This window comes from Varanus komodoensis, unplaced genomic scaffold (genome assembly GCF_004798865.1).
Source record: "Varanus komodoensis strain SLA01 unplaced genomic scaffold, ASM479886v1 scaffold1, whole genome shotgun sequence".
Taxonomy (NCBI): domain Eukaryota; kingdom Metazoa; phylum Chordata; class Lepidosauria; order Squamata; family Varanidae; genus Varanus; species Varanus komodoensis.
Genome location: NW_025335268.1, coordinates 86,757,860 through 86,779,534, shown reverse-complemented (window position 1 = coordinate 86,779,534; position 21,675 = coordinate 86,757,860). Strand labels below are relative to the sequence as shown.

Below are 21,675 nucleotides of genomic sequence, written 5' to 3'. Positions count from 1 at the left end.
CCCTTCCAGTGTCCTCTCATGGCTTGAAGGAGTTTAGTTAGGAATGGAATGGCCACTGGCACAAAGTCCTCTGTCTGGACAATGTCATAGAGCAGATCCACTGGATGCTCAGTCAGCTGTTGTGTTTGCAGACCAAGAGACATCGCCATGTGGAGGACCTGTTCAAAGAAGCTTCCCAAGTCTTCAAAGGAGAATCCTGGACCTTGCACCAAAATGTCTTCTGTGAAGTCGAGACTGGGTCATCATGAAGCAGTGACAGGTCAGACTCAGAGGCATAGTCAGCAGGATCAGACAAGGAGAAACAGCTGGATGGCAAAGACGGTTGATGTGGCAGTGCAGGCTGTCAAGAGGTGGATGGCATCTGAGCAAGTACTGGAGGCTAGAAAGGTGAAACCTCTGGCTAGCACTGGGCTGGTCGTGAGGGTTCAGTAGGAGCTAGTGGATGGATTGGTGGCATTGGTGCCCATAGTTGATGTGAAAAGCAGCTGGTTCCCACAGGTAGTAATGGTGTTCCGACAGCCTCTGTTTCCAGGGATAGCCAATATAATAGGGCTCTATCTGTGGTGGTGGTTGTGGACACCAGTAGGCTTCCTGGTCCCAAATGGGTGTCAAGGGCTTGAGCTGTTTCACTGGCTGATGAACGGAGGCTGGGGACAGTGCTGGCTCCAGTGCTCACTTGGCTCAGTTCTCTTGGGCCTGCCGGGTGAAGTCCTGGAGGTGTGGGTGTGAATCCATCCAGTGATCTTCAGTGAGGCAGAAAAGACATAACAAATGTCATTCTGACAACAGCATTTTTATGTTGCAGCAAATGCATTCTTGAAATGCTGCTTTGACAGCCATAAAGAAGAAGGAAGAAAAAGAAAGCTGAGGTAAGAAAGACAATAGAAGGGTGTTTGTTTAGGAGAAAAGGGATAGGGATTAGAAAAAACTAAGGAAAGTTGAGGTAATATATATGATAAGGCCTTCAAGAAGGTAGGTATGAGAAGCAGTTAGAAGGTTCTAGAAGCTAGGCATGTCCGAGAAGAAAGCAAAGTTAGGAAACCCAAGGCATACAAAATGGTGGTTGAAAATGAATTGGGAAAATGGAAGGAGTCCCACCCATTTTTACTAGAGGGAAAGGGGTGGGGCTCTGATCAAAAATACTGAGCTTATCCAGGAAGATCTTTCCAAATACAGGCACCATGCATGCGCAGAGCCCATATGTGTAATGTACAGAGATCATGAAGAACCTTAAAATGCAATGTTACTGTTTAGACAAAGAAAAGGCCTACAATTCCCAACATACTCTAGTCAGTCACAGCTGACTGGAACATGCAGAGAGTCACCACCCTTTTCTTGGTCTAAACATTCATAGGGTCCTACCTTTTGTGGAAGCCTCTATCTTATACTATGCATTGACCTTGAGGAAAAAGCAATAATGACTGTCCATCACACTATAGCAAGGAATCTATTTATTTTAGGAGACTCCTGCTCAAGGAATGAAGACAACTTGAGACTTTAATGGTGATCAAACACAGACTTTGACTCAAGGCCAGTTCCACTTTAGAGGAAGACATGGGCAAATGTCCTGTGATGGACCCTCCTTTGTCAGTGGGCTCTGGTGAGTATAGCTATCATGGTGGCACTTTGAGCAGTGCTAAATGGCAAGATCAACTGTTTCATTTTGTTTTTTTCCAATTCCCCACACTTCCCAAGCTGCTTGGTTTAGGACATTATAGGAGATTTTAATGGGAGCTTGGTGTGCAGGGCCAGGAAAAAAAGGAAGAGGAGCCAAAGGTGGTTCCAATAGAGGGCCCTGACAGGGCATTAGGGGCCAACAGCCACCAAGAATGATGACCACCTGCGTTCAGATTGAGGTTTCAACTAGAAAATGATCCAGAGCCAATTCTATGTATTCAAATCAAGCAGCACTTGCCATGCATGGGAGACTGCCTAGGGACATTCCATGAGCCATCTTGAGGTCTTGGGAGGAAAAGCAAGATAAACATTAGAAATATATTTTCGAAATGCCAATTTGGGAGTGCATTTGGTTGAAAAACAGAGTAGAAACATAAAATAAATAACTATTATTTTAAAAAATTACCCACATTAATATGTAGGCAGCTTCCTAGTCCTGGGGAACAAGCTGTACCATACTTTGTTGCAACAAAGTGCTATCTTCTGTACCATACTTCCCCAATCTGGTGGGGGATGCTGGGAGTTGCTGTCCAATACATTTATAGTGCTAGATTGAAAATTAGGGTAATTAATCAAACTCCTGCCTTGTAACAGAAGTCCCTGCATCAACACTTGCAGAAAAAATGTTTTCTGAGATGTGTAACATTATTTTGAGCCGCTGCCTTGAATGGTCTATGATAGGAAGGCAAGGCAAGGCAAGGCAAGGCAAGGCAGGAAGGAATTTTAGAAAGAATAAACATGGTGATTCTCTTTGCCACTTGCCTTCATGCTAAATGTAAGATGAATCTATGTAAGATTATTGATGGCATATTTCAGCCTTCTCTAACTTAATGCTCTGCTTTTTTGGATTTTAACTCTCATCAGCCTCAGCCAGCATCAACAATGTTTGGGACTACTGGGAATTGTGGGCCGAAAAATATGGAGGGTAGTGTATATCTTTGATATGGAAGCTGGAATGCTGCCATTTCTGGATTCTTTTTCATGTGCATTTCTACCTTCCTGAAGCTAGCTCAGGGCTGTAACCAGGACTGACTGAGGTGTGCTAGAAGCCAATGGCTGTGTATTAATTCATGGTAGGGAGGCTTCACTGGCTGTGTGGCTATAGCCAGCTTGTTACGATCATTGTATTGGCATTAATGACAAAAGAGCCCTTACAGAATGAAGGTGGCAATATAAAGCAATTAGGAAGGCAAACAGTTCAGGAACAAGGAGGACTATGCTGAAATGTGGAGGCTGATGCACATTCAAGAAAAATGTATACAGGGATGTATACATCACACAGCATTTATGCTGTGAGAGTTTTCATCATGATGCATATAGTAGAGAAGAGGACAATCAAGGCTGGGACCTCAGTGGGAAACAAAAAATTAAAATCCCACCAGGATCCTAATCAAGACTAGATTGTCCCTACCTCTCTGTTCTCCTGTGCTTAAAAAGGATTATCATTCAATCGCTAATTATACATTCATCTAGTTTGGCACAAAGCCTCCCTATTTCACTGTCCTGTGAAATTAGAATTTCATTTCCAAAGGGCTGCACATCAAATTAGTAAGGCCTGTTGTGTTTTTTCCTGAAGCACTGTGGGATGTGCAGATCCATGTTGCCGGGCTCATTGTGCTTTTCCTAAAACTTCTCAAAAGTCTCTGCAAAGCAGGAGTCTCTAAATTCACCCCAGAATTCCACTTCAGATTGCAACCCTGGTGCAAGCAAGAAACGTGTAGCTACCTTTTGCTTATCTCACTAAAAGTTCTTAGCTGTACTTTAAGTCCCTTGGCTGACATTCAGCCAGGCAAACCCACCTAGAGTTGTCTCAGTGTCAGTCTTAGTCCTCTCTCGAAGCTTCCTTTTATCAGACACTCTTATGAAGCACATGTTATGATGTTAGAAAACAAAGGAAGTTAAGAGCTATTGTGTTGCAATATTTGAAATTACTTTATTGTGAAAGTCATGTTGGTGGATGCAATTTTCTACACATGTGCTTCCTGCAGTCTATGTGCCCATTAGATGTCAGTAAAAGCCAGTTGCATCTCGGTAGTGCTCTATATTTCCCTCTGACAGCAACAGCGTGTTAAACATAGATTATCCTTGCACTTTAATCCCCAAATGTATCCATGTCTAAGCTGTGTGCTGTGGCAGACAGCAGCTAGGAACATCCTGTAATGAATGATACCGATAAAGCAGGTACGGTGCGGCAGTGCAGGAGAAGTCTGGAGATGCATGCAAACTGTGTGGGCTGTCCCTGCAATGCAGCACTGTCTGATGAGAACCGACCAGCTTCAGCACTATACACAGCCATTATAATGCGATCCGCTTTCCATTATGTTCATCTGCCCCGCATAAATTGATTGGTCTAGTTTATAGGTTAATCTATGCAATTTCATTGACTTGCACGTAAGGCAATGCCCCGGGTACAAATTCTCTGGAGGGATTCCTTTTTAAAAGAGATCCACAAATCTGTGTGAACACAATCCTGAAATGAATCCAGTTTTCTGACGAAGAATCCATATACCATTTATGCCTTTCCCCACATAAGCTTGTCTAGGCTTTGAAGATAACTGGGGAGGCCCTTCTGAGGCTGCCATCATTAGCAGGAAATGTTTAAAAATATATAACTCATCAAAGGACCTTCTTGGTTGCATCTTGGTTCTAGAATTCTTTCTGCTCAGAGTTCTGGTTGGCTTGTATGTTATACCTTTTAGCTACTGAAGGCATTTCTTTTTCAGAGATTTTGGGATAAAGCAGATTCTTTAAAATATGGCATCCTTCAGCGATTTTGGGCTACAGCTCTCATCATCCCTGACCACTGGTCCTTTTGACTGGGCTGATGCAAGTTTTAGTCCAAGATACCTGGAGGACATTTGTGCACTGCTTCACACAGTTTTCATCCATCTGCCCTGGAGCAATTGCTTCTGCAGTTTCTCATAGTGCTGGGGGCCCCAGGATTCAGTCGGATGAAAACTGGCAAAACTGGCCCTTCAGTCTAGGTCTAGGGAGACCCTCAAGCAAAAGCACATTAATTGAGTCACAGAACTTAAGTTCTGCAATCAACTGTCAGCAAGAGCTGAATAATAAAGAAGAATGAATATCAAAAGTATCAAAATGCATTACAATTCCTTTATTATAATTTGAATTAATGTAAATAAAGGCTCTGCAATGTGTGTTTCTGAGAAAAGAATGGTAAACAAAAATAGCCAGTGAAAAACCTGTATCAGTCTACTCAGAAGTATTCTGTTGAGTTCAAGGGAACTCATCCGAGATATGTCGGCAGAGGGTTGCAGTTGCAGTCCCATTCGCTCTTACCATGGCATAAGAGTCCAATTAAACTCACCGGGACTTACATCGGAGTCGACATGGATACTACTGCAGTGTAGATTAATTTTAGGTTACGCTATGTATCTGGGAAAAAGATAAAAGCAGCCTTAATACAAATCTATTTTATTGCTTTAGGAAAGCCACCCATTCCAGAAACTCAATTTTGGCTTGGAAGCTGTATAGGCATAACATGTAAATAACATTAAATTGGTAAGATGCGTTGACGTAGGGAGGCGAAAGAGGAAACCGTTCGCTTCAAGTGGGTGTTTATTTTGCTGAATAGGCAAGCCGCCGGTTGCGACGAGCATCTGTGCATTACAGAGAGATGAGTAAGGGAAAACGCGGTGTCTCTGATTTGCGCCTGCATGTTACGCAACCCGTGGTGCCTCTGTGCGCGCGGGCTAGACGGCAGCAGCCGGTGGCGGGCACGCTTGCCAGGCGGGCCTGCGTGTGAGAGCCGCTGACACATTCCCCCCACCGCTTCCCTCGAGGGAGCCCAGGCGCGCCTTGTCAGGTCTGCAGCGCCGCTCCCGACGCCCAGGCAGCCAGCCGATGAATTAGCCAGACGAGGAGGCTATTCCGGGCTGCAGTTCGCAGGAGCCGCGCTAGGGCCGTGCGCGTGTGGCTATATCCATCTCCCGTCTATATATAGCACTCCCTCAGTGCGGCAGCGGGGGTCTCCCTTCCCCCGTTTCATGTCTGTCTGTGTGCCTGGGAAAAGCCGCGCTCCGCTCCCGCCTCTCTCCAGAGCGGTAGCGTAGCGATGTCGCCTCTCTCCCTGCAGAGGGCGATCCAGCCTCGCCGCTTCCGTCCTAGCGAGAGCCCGCACGGGGCGGGACGGGGCGGGACGGGCTAGGGAAGAGGAGCGAGTGAGCCAGGCGCGCGGTTTGTTCTCGCCTCAGCAGACGTCACGTGACGCTGGGAGTCCTCCTTTGAAGCTGTCGCCAGCGATTGGAGGAGGGAAGCAGCTGCTGTTGGCCACGCGACTTCTTAGTGCCGGTAGGGGGCGCCGCCTCAGGGCAAGGATGGCCAGCTGGTGTGAGTGAGCGTTGTTGATCGAGCGAAAGGAAGGAAGGGAAGAGGCAGGCAGCGGCGGTTGGTGGCGCGAGACTTTCCGCGCGCCGTGCGTGACGCGGCGTTCTGAGGGAAAGGGAAGGTCGGAGGAGGAGGAGGAACGAGGTGAAGGCGGGCGAGAAGAAGTAGCAGCGGCGGCAGCGTGTGACGCGGGCTTGTTGCTGCGGCGGCGGCGGCGGCGGCGGCGGCAGCAGCGGGGAGCAGCGCGAAGGGACGCGATGTGAAGCTTCCACACGGCCCGACAGGGCAGACGGCGGCGACGCCCGAGACGTGGCGAAAGGTGAGAGACCCGACGGAGGCGGCGGCTTCCCTGAACTCCCTCCCTTTGGGCGAGCAGAACAACTCTAACCCGCTGCCCGTTTCACCTGCCGCGCGAAGGGAGGCCCGCAGTAGTTCCGGGCCCAAAGCTTGTCGGTCTCCCGCACCCCCCCCCCCCGCCACACGGCGAGTTCCCGTGGCGCGCGGCTTATGTAAAGCTCACCTGCTGGCGGTTGGTGAACGGCTCCAGGGTCGGGCAGTCCCGGCTGCCGCCCTCCGACGAGGGTTGTGTGGTTGTTCCGTGTGTGCATGTCACATGGGGCCTCTTCCTCCGCTGTTGCCGTCGCCGCTTCAGACACAACACGCTCACAGCCGCACCGGGACGGGGATGCAGGCGCCGCTGCCTCTGCCGTTCCCCACGACAGCTCGCCCCTCGCCCTCGGCAGGAACGGCCTCCTCACAGATGGCAGTGATAAATGTTCCTGTCCTTAAGCGCTAGATAATGGTCTGCATCCCGCACACGTTCCAGAAGCCATGGCGGTGTCTGTAGCTTTCCATCACTGCAGTTGTCTGTCTGCAGCTTTCCACTAACCATGCTCGTCATGAGCTGCAGGCGCTAAACAGTGATGGGCAATTTGAGGATGTTGCACGGTGCAGCATGAGAAAGTGCGGCTGCTGGATTTTAAGGACCCAGAGGGAAGCGCGGTTATTTTTGACTTGTCTCTCCCTCCCGCTTCATAGCTTTGCTTTTCCTGGAAGCTTGGGGTTAGTTTGCTATTGTAAAATGAAGCAATGGTCTTGGAATTAAAAAGGACCGAGAGTGATGGTGAATACCATATGATTGGCACAAGCTAGATGCAACAGGATTTCAGGGCTGAATTTTTAAAAACAAATCCGGTTATCAAACTGTTTAAAGCTATTAACCAGACACAATTACTGTTTCTAGATGGTTATTTAAAAGCCTTCCAGTTTGCACATTTAAGTTCTATAACTCTAGCAGAGGGGGGCAAGATTCCTCATACTAATTATGCTGTCCCAAAAATTCAGAACAAAAATGTCAGACAAGGGACTTAGTACATATTTTTATTTGCTTTATCACTGCTGAGTACCAGAAGTTGTAGTTGGGCAAGATCCTTACAATAGCTTTGTTAAATTTAAGGTGATAAACAGATCACTGTAGACATTGTATTTACTGTCTTATTTATTTCAACATTTATACACTTACTATATTCCAGAATATCTAAACAAATTCTGGAGTAGTGATCAGTGAAAGATAAAGACAATAAATTGCTATATTAAAAAGTTTTTAAAATATAAAAATGATGGCTAGTCAATTTAGGAAGCTTCTTTAGATAATTTTTTTCAGCAGGCACCAGAAACAACACACGGTTGGTCCTTGCCCAATCTCCAAATGCAGGAAGCTCCACAGAAATGCAATGGGACTGCATCCCATTGAAGTCTGTTCCCTGAGTGTTCTTCATTTGAGAGGATTCATGTGGAAGCATCAAGATATGTTGTCTAATGAACTGAGTGATCAGGCACGTTAATAATGCTTCTTGTTAGCATCGTCACATTTTAAATGTTAACAAATTCTGCCATGGTTCTGTGATAAAATGGCCCTGCCTAGAACAATAATAGGGAAGATATGCCTTGGTATAGATGGTGCTGATATGCTCACAAAGCCAACACATTGAAACTGCACCTCTCAGAAAAGGTACAATATTGTTGTTAAAAATGATCTACAGCTATAGTGATCGTGCTACTTTTGCTTTCTTTGAAAAAAGTTAGAAAAGTTCTGGAAAAAGAGAGAAGCTTGGGGAAAAACATGAGGACAATTTGATAAGAACAGTAGTTCATAAAAAGTGAGTGAACAAAGTGGACAAACTACCTAATATGGAAGTGTCATTAACAAAGAGCTAGTTCTATGGAAAAGTTCAGGAACTGAGTAACAGTTGGTCCTTAAAAGACATATTGCCCCATGTATATGAAATATGTGAAGTAATGGTCATTGAGACTCAGGAAGGTTTTTATTGGTGAGTGAGAAAGATAACTGGGAAGCCAGGAGGGACTTTTCGAAGTTGTTTGTAGAAGGGCTGCCCATAGAGGTCCGTAGTTGTCAGGACTGTTGTACTGCAATCAGTCGTAGTAGGTGGGCTAAATAAAGGATATGAACTTAAATAATCTATTATTATCCTTGTACCGCATGCCTCTTGCAAAGAACTCAAGGTAGTTTACAAGGTGCTTCACCTCTGTTGTGTTCTGTTGGGTTATTTTCACAATCATAACCCCATGAGGTAGATTAGACTGAGAGTGTATGACTGGCCTAAAGTCACCCATTGAGCTCCATGGCTGAGTAGGAACTAGAACCTGGATCTCCCAGACCCCCATTCCAGCACTCAACCCACCAAGCCACACTGACTGTCTCATAAGTTATCCTTCAAGGCAACCCAAGAGGCAACTGAAAGATAAGGTATGACAACGCTTTGCTGTATGCAATAAAATTGTCTCCTGGCTGGGTCTGCACCAGAATTATGCATGATATATTTGCCCTTTATTGCTAGCTTTCTTCAATAACAACCTGAAGAAAAGCTGAACTAAAATGTATACCATTTTTTCATTTAAGATCATATATACTGCATGCGAGCTGTGCTGGATCAGACCAATGGTGTATCTAGTCAGTGTATCTAGTCCAACGTTTGGTTCACATGTGGGCAGTCAGTAACCCATGTGATTCCACAAGAATAAGTACAACAGCACCCTTCTGCCCAGCTTCCTCAGCTTGCATCCATGGACCACATCCATCTTTCAGTGAACTAACATTTTCAATTAGTTTTTTTGAGTCAGAATTTTCTCAGCTTGAAATAATAAATAAAATAATTTCCACATAAAGCTTTGAATGTCTTTGAATGTAACATTTAAACTATATTATGTGTTAATTTAATTTCCCTCAAAACTGAATAGTTCAGTTCAAAAATTTTGTAGCTATTGGGAATATTTTGGTATATTTATATTATACATAAAATTTTCATGGATTATACTTTAGTTATTGAGGGAGAATGTGTGTTGGGAGGTAAAAAGAGTCAACCAAACATGCTAAATCAGATAACATTACTTAGAGGATTGGGATATTTTCCAGAAAAATGTCCAGTTCTTTTTCCAGAAAATGCACATCACAGTGTATATGTGACAAATAACTAGGGGATCGTCTTACCACTTTTATTACTGAGCCTGTATGGTATAATGGACTAGGGAAATCCATTTTCATCTTCTTACTCATCCACAAAACTTAAGGGGGGTGCTTCCAGATGAGTTTTATTGTAGGAATCGATGCATTAGTATCTTCAATTTGGTATGCTCTGTATTTTCCTATTACTTCTTTAATCTTTTTTCTTATAGAAAAAATATCCGTTTGGAAGCACTGTGGATAGGTGACATTGGTCTAGTCACTCTCAGCCTAATTTATCCCATGGTATTGTGAAAATAAAATGAGGACAAACATGTAGTTGTCTAATGACAACTAGACTAGACAACTGAGTTCCTTGAAAGAAAAGTAGGAACAAATATTAATAAATATTTTGTTAAAGGTTCTTCTGAATCTACTGAAATAAGTCCATAACCCATATATAGCTTTAGCTGGGTGGGTAACTCCTAACCCTCCAGATATTTTGACCTGTAACTCCCATCAAAGCCAGCTGATATAACCAATGCTGAAGGATTACAGGCATTGTATGCCAAAATATCCAGAAAAGCAGAAGTTGTCAAATGGAGTAGATCTTTGCAATCAGACAAAGGAATTCAGTTACTGTATTGAGTGAGAGTGACTGATTCGTTCTCTTAATGCTCAAGTCTAGAACAAGGGAAATAATTTGTAGTATTTTGAATGTTTCCGTATATACAGGTCAAAGTATATAGACAAGGCAATATAAAATGTTTTCCCCCCTGCCAGTTGTTGCCACTTACCTGTGAAACTGTCAGAGCACTCATTGCTGCTGCTAAGGTGACTTTGATAAAGTTTACATAATGTGGCAACCCATAACCATGAAATTTCCCAGATTCCCCAGAATTATTCACATCTGTCAGTTTATTAGAAAGAAGCTATTCTTTGAATGGCTGGAAAAAGAAAGTTCTTGTGGAAAGGAGGTGGAAAGTAGATCTTCTGGAGCACCTAGAGGGTTGGAGGAGTGTAAAAAAGATGGAAAGCACTCATAAACTATGAGATATACTTTCAACCTCTTTCAAGCTAAAAACCCCCTTTGCCACTTCACTATGAATGTGGCAGTTCATCAGCTGATAGCACAAATTAACCTATACGATCCTCTTAGTCAGTGTCCATGGATGTTTGCTACTTTTCTTTGACAGCAGGCATTGGCCAGGCACTTCACATTTCAGGCAGCCATAAACGTATACCTGAGCAAGACTAGGAAAAAATGATGATCTCAGTTGTTCATATTTCTTACATCCCTCCTCCTGACAAAGTGTAGATGCTCAGTGGTGTTCTCTCCAAAGTGCTGCACTAAATGAACAAATCATAAAACGCTCATTTTTAATGTGTGGCTGCAGTTGGTCAAACCTATAAGCATAAGCTCTTCTTGCAAGGAATGGGCTCTCAGTAGCAGTAGTATTCCTTCACCCTCCACTTTATAACTTTTCTAAAGCTATTGTTGCGTGCTATTGTTGTTTCCCTTCAGAGGTCAGAGAGTGCCTGGTAAGTCAAGCACTGGCTGCAGGAGCAGCTTGATTTGTTGTTGTCTTGTAGGGCTGGCTGGAGGTCAGGATGAACAAGTAGCATGTGGCTGCAAAGGTGCGGGAAGAAAGACCTCATAACTGCTTTAGCCAAATTAACCAACTCTTCTCTCTCTAGAACAGATCCTTCTGTTTATGCCAGTTAACACCCAGCCCCTACTTTTGGGAGGCATGTAAGCTGAGCCACTCAGAGGGAGCACTGCTTCCCTGGTGGTAGTGGGTGGTGGAAAACCAGGAAAGGGCATTTTAGGTTCCTTTGGTCTAATCAGCTTCTTGAAGTAATTGTGTGGATAAGAATTATTGAATAGTTTGTTAAATTATTAATAGTTTTTAATTGCAAAAGGGAAACAAAGAGTAATAAAGTAGTTCATGAGTTCTGAATACAGGGTATCAAAGTGGCAGTCATGGGAAGGGAATCTCTGTACCGTACACTAATAGTATTTGATTATGGATTCCCAAAGTAAAGTAACTTAGCATATAATTTTGTTGTTAATTAATGTTTATGCTACTCAGATTACTTGACTTCATAGGGAATTAATATCAGGCAGGCTGTGGCAGGACCAGTACTGTTACTTTCTCGTTTAGACCCCCTGGAGAAAATAGCAATTGACTCATTTTCTAACTTCATATCATAAGTAATGGAGTTTGAGTTATAGTGAAATGATGCAGAGGTGGGGCAGCCCTCATCCATCTCTGCTTACCAGTCTGGACTGATATTCCCTAGCAGTTCTAGTTGCAGCAGTGGGGTTAAGATTCCAGGTGGGTATTGGATCCTATGTCCTGAGCTTGCCCCCACCTATAACAGTTTCTGAGAAGACAATTAATTGGCCCTTTATTGTGGATGTTATGCATTCAGCCCTCGGAAAGCGCAGTGATATCTTGAATTGTCTCTACCTTTGGAGATAAAGGAAGAATAGAATTGTCTCCAAAATTGTGCTATGGTTTGGCAAAACAGTGCAGGGGTGATTTACTCCCTGATCACAATTTTGAAAAGAAACCTGAGCTAGGTTTTGTTTTTATTTTGGAGCTATATTTCTGTAGTGCCTTGGAATGCCTTGAAAACACAGAGCCTGTGCAATCCCCAGCCCCCTTGGTCAGCTTGTTCACTAATAACACAGTTGCAAAAACAATTCCTCACTCTAAGGCCAGTGCTGGGCTTGCCTCTGACCCAGTGTTGCATTTCAGAAGACATCATGAGGTCAGAAAGATGGGGGAGGAGCAAGGTTTCAACATCCTCCAATTTAGGGTTAGCTATTCAAAATGTGTGGGCACCTGCTTTTATCTAACCTTCTTTGTGCTCTTCTCCAAAGTTCTCCATCATCAAGTTTATACTTGCATACTCCATGGTGCAAAAGTATCATAGTGTAGTCTCATGGAATGTTTTTTGATATTTGGACTGTGTTTCCTTGCTGAAGCTAACACACACTTGAAGTGAACGTTAGTTCATAAAAATTATAATATATTTAATTTTTAAAGTGCTAAAATACTGTGTTGTTTTCTGCAACAGACTAACATAGCGCTCCCTCCCTTCCTTCCTCTGATAGAACTGTGCAGTGGTACTAAGTTAGGTGATATGTCCTGTAACTGGAGTTACAGTGGATCTGGAGAAGACAATCAATAGGGCTCTGCATTGATTCTTACTGTTGTGTATTTATTTAGGATAGCTATTTCAGTGTCTTAGCTTTATGCTGATAAGGGAGAGACACCTGGCTTTGGAAGAGGATTAGATTCTAACCCTGCTCAAGACTGTTTTCCCCTTTCACCAGCAGTTGGAAATCATTAACTGTATGAATGGTTTCATGTTCAGTTGGTTCCTAAATTACTTCCTTGCTCTACTAGGGGAGCATATGTACATAATGCCAACCCATACAGGTAATAAGGTATAGTGGACTGGTTGTTGGTAAAACAACCCACATGACACCTGAGAGGGACACATAGGGATTTTGGCCCCCTTTCGTCCTGCTTGGTCCTCACAAGGGTATCTCAGGGGGCACTTTGAGTGGACCAAGTTGTCTCTCTCTACCTCATGCTCATAAGCTCTTGATGTTTCATAACATCCATTTTAATAGCTACTAACAGCCTTTTAAAGTATCCAGCTGTGCCTTGGAGGGACTGCCCATGGTTGTAAAACTTTTTTCCAGTTCTAATCCCTAATTTTCACAAATATTTGTGAAAGTTGTTTTAAAATCTGCACTTGTGCAAATGAGGATGGCTACATTTATGCAGGTATAGGTACTAAGGAGCCTTGGATGAGAAACGTGCATAGCTGCTTGCCGGCAAAGTCCCGCAAAACCAATATTTTTTGGTACGATATTATGCAGATATATATGCCTCTATAATGTTTTCCCCAATCTTTTTCTTAATCCTTTCTAAATCTCACATTACAAATGAGGCTTTACCTTTTATAGCTATCAAAGGCATTTTTTTTCAATAAATGGAGTGGCTCATACATTTACATGATCCCAGCGTGGTAAAATCTCAGGAGCAAATGCAAAAGTTAAAACACATGAATCCAACCCCCCCACACACACACACACACAACACAAAACCAAAACAAAACTATGCAGATTTTGCTACCACTTCCTTTACACAGATCCAGATAACTTGTGCTTTTGGATACACTTGACAGCTTGCCTTTTGATAGCTGTCAGATGTAGCCATCAGGGAAGATAAGTTTGCCTGCTTCCTGAGGAATCTCCTTTCCTACACCCATGAAACAGATGGTAAAAATTAAAAATAAATCAATTGAATATTTGCTGAAGTAACAGGGGACAAAAAGGTTTTTTTAATAGTTTGTCAGCAGAGGCAGTCCTGCCAAGGTGCTGCTGGAGTGCTTTCCAGAGTACCTTGGACTCATGAGCAGTCAAAATGCTGGGAACTGCAAAAACTGGAGTGACAGATGGCTGTTGTGATATCAGGGGAAAAAATTTAAAGTGAAAGAAAGCTGCAGTGAGCCTGAAATGGTCCATGTTCCTAGCAGGGAGGGTGAGAAGCCAGTGCTTGTGCACTTTTTGGATGGCTGGCAATGGCAGTCACCCAAGGCCACTTGGCAAGAGAGGCAAGGGGACTGCTGCTCTTGACAAGAGGCTCAGTAGCCAGTTCCCTGAACCAACAGTTGTGTTTGTTTGGGTTTGGACAGTAAGACAGTCCATTGTGTGTATAACAGCCCCTGCTAGAACCCATGGGTTGCCAAGGTAGCTTGTCTGCCTTGTGAGAATTGGTTTGGAATTAAATGATGTGACAACATAGTATTGTCCACCGCTATTTTGTTGTGCTATCAGCCAAATGAAAAACTATTTTGGAAGAATGTGCCAGTAGAATGGAGAAAAACATTAGGTTAAAGCATTCTTTCCCAACCTTAAAACCTTTCATTTCTGTTATACTCTAGTTCTGATAGCCTCAGCTACCATGGTTAGTGGTCAGGGATGCTGGGAATTGTGGTCCAAAACATGAAGAAAGTTGAGTTAAGGTTGTCCCATTTTGTTGACTGTGAGCACTCTGAGAGGGTTTTGGTTTTGGGTTTTTTTATCTGTGAAGTCTATACACATGTACATCAATATTTTTACAGTTACATTTGATGCATCATTTTGTCTTATAACGTCTTCCCAATTTAGAAATTTGTGGTTCATATGCATATTTCTGGCTGTGCATTTTCAAATATTATAGTGTTCGTATTGAAAATACTGTTTTTTCCTTCCAAATTAGAAGTTTCAATATGAAGCAAGGTGCATGGAGAAAACGAGCCAGTGACAGAGATGGCTGGGGTTCATGGGTATGTTCAAATTGAAAATACTTTAATGAAAGTAGCTGAAATAACTTAAGGAAAGTTGCTTGCTTTTTTTGCTGGGGTTTAACCAGTGTTAATATATATCATTTCTATAACACAGCCAAACTCTATTCACCTCTGATATGTTCATAGAGGCTCAAGTTGTATTTTCCAATGTATTTGGCCAAGAAAATTACCCAGTTTGTTTTTCTTTGATTTCAGAATCATGTTAAAGCAGTTTCAGTTTGCCTACAAAATGTTTGTCTGATTACTCTACTTGTTTTTTGCACACCAAAAACTAAACGGATATCAAGTCCTTTCAAAAACAATATCTAATTAGGACTTTCAACCTGGTTGATTAATTTCTGTAATTAGATACAATATAGTCAAATTATAGACTTTAATAGTATTTTATTTAAATTCAAGGGAGGATATATGTCTGCCAAGGTCCAGAAACTGGAGGATCAGTTCTGTTCAGAGGCGGCTATGCAACATCAAAAAGATGAAACTTTATCCAGTATCTTCAGTGGAGTTGCCATCTATGTCAATGGTTTTACAGGTGATATTTTCATTCTCTTAAACCATGATAGGCAATCTTTTCAGACCCATTGGGACAGTGACAGTCTTTTTCAAGGTCTATGGGCACACGTGACTTTTTTTCAGAGCACATTTTATTGCCCCTCCTTCCTGAATTACTACTTTTTTACCCCTTTCCTACTCCTCTTCCTTGTTTGGGGTTTCCTTCCCCAGTTGCCTCTTACTTCTCCCATCACCTTTTCTTTCTCTTCCTCCCCACTCCCACTGCTTTTGTCTCTTTCTTGTTGCCTCCCCACCTCACTCATGCCCATCATATTTGCCAATAATTCTGCCTTTCACTGCACTCATCCCAGCTCCAAGGAAGGAGGAATTTGACAAATTGGGCAGTAAGTCTCCTAATTTTGCCAATTTTTTCATTCTTAATATGGTGGAAAGGAACATTACAAGTGTTAGTGGGGATGACTGAGGGGAAAATTGGGGGTCTGACAGGTGCACTTAGGAGTCCAACTTGCCTGACTATATTTGTTTGTTCTCTGCTGTTGTGTGATCAGAGATGACCTAAAACGCTATGCCTAATCTGACAACCCTCTGACACTACCTGGTCTGACAGTGAATTGGGGGAATATTTATTTTTCCAATTTTTATTTCTTCAGAAGTGAGATTTGTTCAAATGTTAATTCAGTTTGACTTCAAAACAACTACTAATGTACCCTAAACAAACAAAAATTTTATTTTTTGAGGAGGGGGAATATATCAGTGTCATGATACAACACAAGCTTTTTGATGTATGAGATAGTAATTGCAAGGGATTCCTGTGTAATACTGAACTAATTTGCTTTTAAAATTATTATTAATTTTATTTTATATTGCCCCACAGCCAAAGCTCTCTGAGCAGTTATAAATTTTATAAATATAATTTAATTATAAAATTATTTCAATTTTAAGTCTCAAAAGAGTCCCTCTGAGGTGATATACAGCATTCAGACAATCAACATTATTTAATAATTATATTTTTATACCACACAATAACTTAAGCTTTCTGGGTGGTTCACAAAAATGTAAAACAATTTAAAAACATGAAATGCAGTAAAATTGAATGGTTAACACTACAGTATAAAATAAAAGCAAGAAACAGAGCAAAGCTTAGTAGTAGTAGTAGTACAAAGATTTAAAATACAATATAAGATTTAATACAGACTGAAACTAAAATTCCTAAAAAATAAGATCTTTATCTGACACTGGAAAAAGTACAATGTAGGTGCTAGGTGAGCCTCTCTGGGAAGTTCATTCCATGGCTGGGGTGCCATAACAGAAAAGGGCTTCTTAGTAGCCACACACCTGACTTCACTTGGCAGGAGCTCCTTCAGAAAAAGACCACTGAAGATGACCTTATGGTCCAGGCAGATATATATGGGAAGAGATAAATCATTCAGGCAACATGGTTCAAGCCATTTAGGGCTTTGACTGTTAATGCCAGCACTTTGAAGATGTGGACATGGACTGGCAGCTAGTGATCATGAAGTATTGGTCTAGTATGTTCATGCTGATCGGTTCTTGTTTAACAATTTTTCTGCCCTTTTTGTGACCAACTGAAGTTTCTGGGCCATTTTCAAAGGCAGGCCTATGCATAATTCATTGTTTATTCCAACTCAGTGGTTTAAATTATAAAAGCAAGAGAGTATGTATCAGGCTGCTGCTGAATACATACAGATTATATTATATATTTTAAAATATGTATTTAGAACTTAACACAGCACAAAATATCCTGTAACTTTTACCTTGTTTAACACAGGAAGTATTCATTAATCATTATTGAAAAACCTAGCCATTTGTGCTTGGAATAAAGCACATTTTTCACTTCAGTTTTTTTAAAGCTAATTTGAGTTTGGCTTTCATCAGTCTCTCTGTTTTCATTACTTCTGTAGCCAAAATGGCACACACAAGGGAGATATCGACAGGATTTCTGGAACTACCAAGATTTGCAAAAGTACCCCCCCATTAAAAAAAACACAGCAGGGGAAATGGCTAACAAGGGCAGAACAGAAGTAAAAACTGACTTAGCATTTACAGCATGCCAGAGTTGGCCCTCTCACATGATGTAGCGAAGTGTTTCAAGCACAGGTGCAGGAAGAGTAGTTAATAGCACACTCCCTTCCTTCACAGTTAATAGGATATCCACCACCTGCTGCCACACAACTCCACTAGTCACTCTCCCACCATGACATTTATTGCTATGCATTGAGGAGTGGTATCTTGGGAAGGCATTTCAGGCTATTTTTGAAGAACCTCAAAGTTGTTTCCTTTGGTCAATACAACTGTCTAGAAAGACTGTCCTCTAGTTTGTCCAACGTGACAGTGAATGGGGAGGGGGCAATTTGGCAGAGGAAGCAAAGATAGTAGGAAGAGGGTGATACAGTATTTGCATGTGCTTTCCCACTTTAGGTAGCAGGAGAGCTTGAGCAGGAGGAGTGGTATGCTATGTGTAAATTTGGAAGAGGGGAGATGGAAAACCAGGTGGAAGGGGAGATGGTGTTTCATGGAGGAGAGTACCACATTATAATATTTTGTTGCAGATCTCATTTATACACGTAGATAATAAACTCATTTTCTTAGTATCCTGTAGTCTCATAATTTGTCTACTCCTTATGTGCCAAGACTGCCATCACCCATAAAAAGGTGTTAGTTTGGAGGAACCTTGGCCACTGAAATGAGAGGGAGGGAGAATGGAATGCATTATCCTAGAAAAGACTTAGCCAGATTAGAATAAAAGATTTTCACCCTGCAAATTTTCACCATTTTGTTGCAAATAGAGAATGGAAAACAAAACATTAAAACTGGTTTCCATAGTAGCAGTTGGTGGTAGTTTTGTTAAACATATAGTGATAGTTACTTTATTGACAGAAGTAAATCACTGAAACATATCTCTATTGAGATTATTTAATGAGGATTTAAAAATAATACAATTGACTGATTAAAAGGCATATAATTAATGTTTTTAATACTTTGGCAGTTCTGTGTTACCCTCATCTACTTTATACCAGTTAGTCTAGGAACAAGTCTTAAACAAAAACATTATATTGTGTATTTTTTTGCTTGCTTCATGATTTTGGTAGTTAAATATTTTAACTCATGTTTCAGTGTTTTGCAAATTTATTGCAGATCCTTCGGCTGATGAACTGAGGCGACTAATGATGTTGCATGGAGGGCAATATAATGTATACTATTCTAGATCCAAAACAACACACATTATTGCTACAAATCTTCCAAATGTCAAAATAAAAGAACTCAAAGGGGAAAAAGTAGTTCGACCAGAATGGATAATGGACAGGTAAATACTGGAGAATTATGACCAAGCTGATCATTCAGTTTAAATGTTCCAGATAGACATCTTCATTTGAAACACTATCTTTTTGAATCGCATGGCTTCAAATTTAGGCATGTTCAGCTAGCCCAACAAAAACCGATTTTCCTGCCTCATCTTCTCTGTGGTGGCCTTTCATCCCCCCCCCCCCAATGTACAGAACATCAAGGGAACCTGGTGGATGAAAGTAAGGTTGCAGGAGAAGGGGGGCTGATCTGTGGCATTTACCCTCGTTTGGAGGTTCTTTCCAAAGTTTACAGAATTACCAAAGGTTATAGAATTAAATATTATAGAATTACCAAACTTGTCAAGAGAAATGACCGTAACAGCAAACTTACACAAACAGTTTAGTATTCATTGACATGTTACAGGTGTGTTTGACAGAAAAATATTTCCTTGATCGCTTCCTATCTTGTGAGCTTGTTTCCTCATTACATATCTTGTATTTTATCATCTGGGATAAGCTGCCTGGTTATTTTATCTGATAACAACTTGGCTTTGTTTTAAAATTAATTGCTTTGTGTAGTACCTTTATTACAGTGCTAAGAAGAAGATTTCACTATAAATTTTACATAGTGCAGTCTGCAATGGCCTGGTGTTGCTGTTTCTCACCTAGTGAATCTCAGAGTTGAGACAGCTTTATAACTTGGGAATCAGGAGCCCAAGCTAGGTTGCATTAGCAATTAGAATCCCATTTTTAATGTCAGAGTTCTCTTGTAGGCATTTGATTGTAGAATTTCCTAATTGACTAGCAGAGATTAGTTGAAGAAAGATTTGTCTTATCTGCCACAAATCCACTGCAAAAAATAAACAAAACTGAGAGGAAGCACCATGTGTGAATGGATCTGCTGGGAAGAGGAGGAGCTGGGAAGTCTGCTTTCACAAGCCCAGCTGTAGATGTTTAAATCTGGATCCAGCTCAGTAAGGGAATAACAATTTTAACAGCTTCAACTAATAAAACTAGATGGTTAACAGGCTTATGGATTAAAATTAATTTTATAATTTGTTGTGAATAGTTAAATTGAGTAAATAGCAAAACCAACATTGAACAATAGTTATATTGCTGAAAATATTGTTGGCTGTGTACGTTATAATACACATTTTTAAGGTAATGATGATGAAAGTAATAGTTTTAATAGAATTTACAATCTCCCTTCTGGAAAATATTAAAATTGCATGTTGTTATTTATATTGTAAATAATGAGTTGTCCAGATAAGTATACCTTCTAAATCTGTTTTGTACTCACAAGTATTAAACTTTATTGGATTAACTGTACTATTTAGAAAGTAAAAATTATTTTACTGAAAAGTCGTCTGAATTGTACTGAACTCATTGAGAAAACAAATGATCTGTATTTGAGAGTACCCCATTGTAAGAGATATGATTACACCATTCCCTTTGAAACCTGGCCACATAAATGCTAACAAATCCTTCGTTTGTTTAATTAGGTAATATGATCTTACTGTAGTTTTCTTAATTGCAGTATATATTGGCTTTTGATCGTTTGCCAAGCTTCTTGTTAGTGTACAGACTGAAGATAGATGGGAAACACACTATAACGAATTAAGTGTTAGTGGTATTACGATTTACCTATGGATTTCCCAAGACCTTGCATGATTACACTCCTCTCATGCATAACAGGGACTTGGCTGTATTTATTGCAACATAACCCCTCAGAGAGCATCCTAGTGTTGCAGGTGGGAGTTGGAAAAGAAGCTGCACTTTATTCTAAAACTTAAAGATTAACAACATAGATTGAACAGTAATGTTTCACTGAAAAGATTATCTGAGAGATAAGAATTCAGACATGCAGCAATATTTGTTAGGTGTTGCACAGAAGCATGTAAAAAAATCAAAAGTGTATAAACTGTTAAACCCTTGTAGGGTAATGTATAAGAAAAACCGCCTTCCTCTCTTCCCTAAACGGACAAAAATAAGTTATATTTGGGTGTTTACTTTCTTATAATTAAAACTGCTTGGTGAGAGGGAAATGGGGACATATTTGCTTATATAACCATGGCTCATCTTTGTTGCCTTCAACACACTGGAGTGAGAATATCTGAAGTGGGGAAGCTTCTCAATATAAAAGTTCCCTGTTTCAAAAGTTGCCCCTCAAGTATGTGGAAGGTGATAAGAGCCAAGTGATGGGAATGTGAATGGGGGGGGGGGGCGTTAAGGCCACTCTCCTCATTCAACTGAAATTGCATGAATAGTTGAGTAATAGAATAGTGTTTAAAAAGAACTGTTTCTCTGGTTCCCAAGCAATGTGCTCCCTGCCATCATATGACAACCCATTTCTAGAGCAGAACATAGTTAGTGGAGCAGGGAATGGGCCTAATTTTCTGGGCTCTGTCCTACACTACTGATGCTTGTAAATCAATAATTTTCTTCAGGAACCCTCTTTAAAGCCAAGGTTTGGAATAGACTTTACAGGTTCCACCAGATGTTTTGAACTGCAGCTCCCAGCAGTCCCAGTTAGTATTGCAAATAGTCAAACATTATTTATGTTGCAGTCAAAAATATCTGGAGAAGTTCAGGTTGGAGAAGGCTATGTTAGAACATCCAAAAATTTTCCAGCACAGTAACTATTGTTTGCTATATAAAGTAATCAGACAATGAAGTGACTGGCAGGGCTCTGGGCAAGATAATTTCTTGGAGGGGGACTCTTCTTGCTTCCTGCCAGCCAACCCATCATGTTTGCTTTCTGTCTGAGTGGCTCTTACCATCTTCATGCTGGTATACTACTGAATGAAAGCAGCCCTGGTGAAGGCTGTTGCTCTGTGTGCACACCATTTTTAAATTACAATTTTATTTGTTGTGTTTATTTTACTAAGTACGATTAGTAATACATTGAACCAATCAGACCCTGCATTTATGGCTGTGTTGCAGACCATGAGGGAGGATAGCACTGAGAGAGTGGTTCTTTCACTACTCATTGACCAGAGC

The 21,675-nt window shown here is 41.4% G+C and overlaps 1 protein-coding gene across 2 annotated transcripts in view; it reads left to right on the top strand.

Moving 5' to 3' along the window:
- The first annotated feature begins 6,040 nt into the window (after window positions 1-6,040).
- The window catches only part of REV1 (REV1 DNA directed polymerase), a 53,236-nt gene continuing 37,601 nt past the window's right edge, over window positions 6,041-21,675 (top strand). For both annotated transcript variants that reach the window (XM_044433736.1, XM_044433728.1), the window contains exons 1-4: window positions 6,041-6,343; window positions 14,770-14,836; window positions 15,257-15,389; window positions 18,527-18,695. In XM_044433736.1, coding sequence (XP_044289671.1) covers window positions 14,780-14,836; window positions 15,257-15,389; window positions 18,527-18,695 — 359 coding nt within the window. In that variant the 5' untranslated portion in view covers window positions 6,041-6,343; window positions 14,770-14,779. The remainder of the gene's footprint in view (window positions 6,344-14,769; window positions 14,837-15,256; window positions 15,390-18,526; window positions 18,696-21,675) is intronic.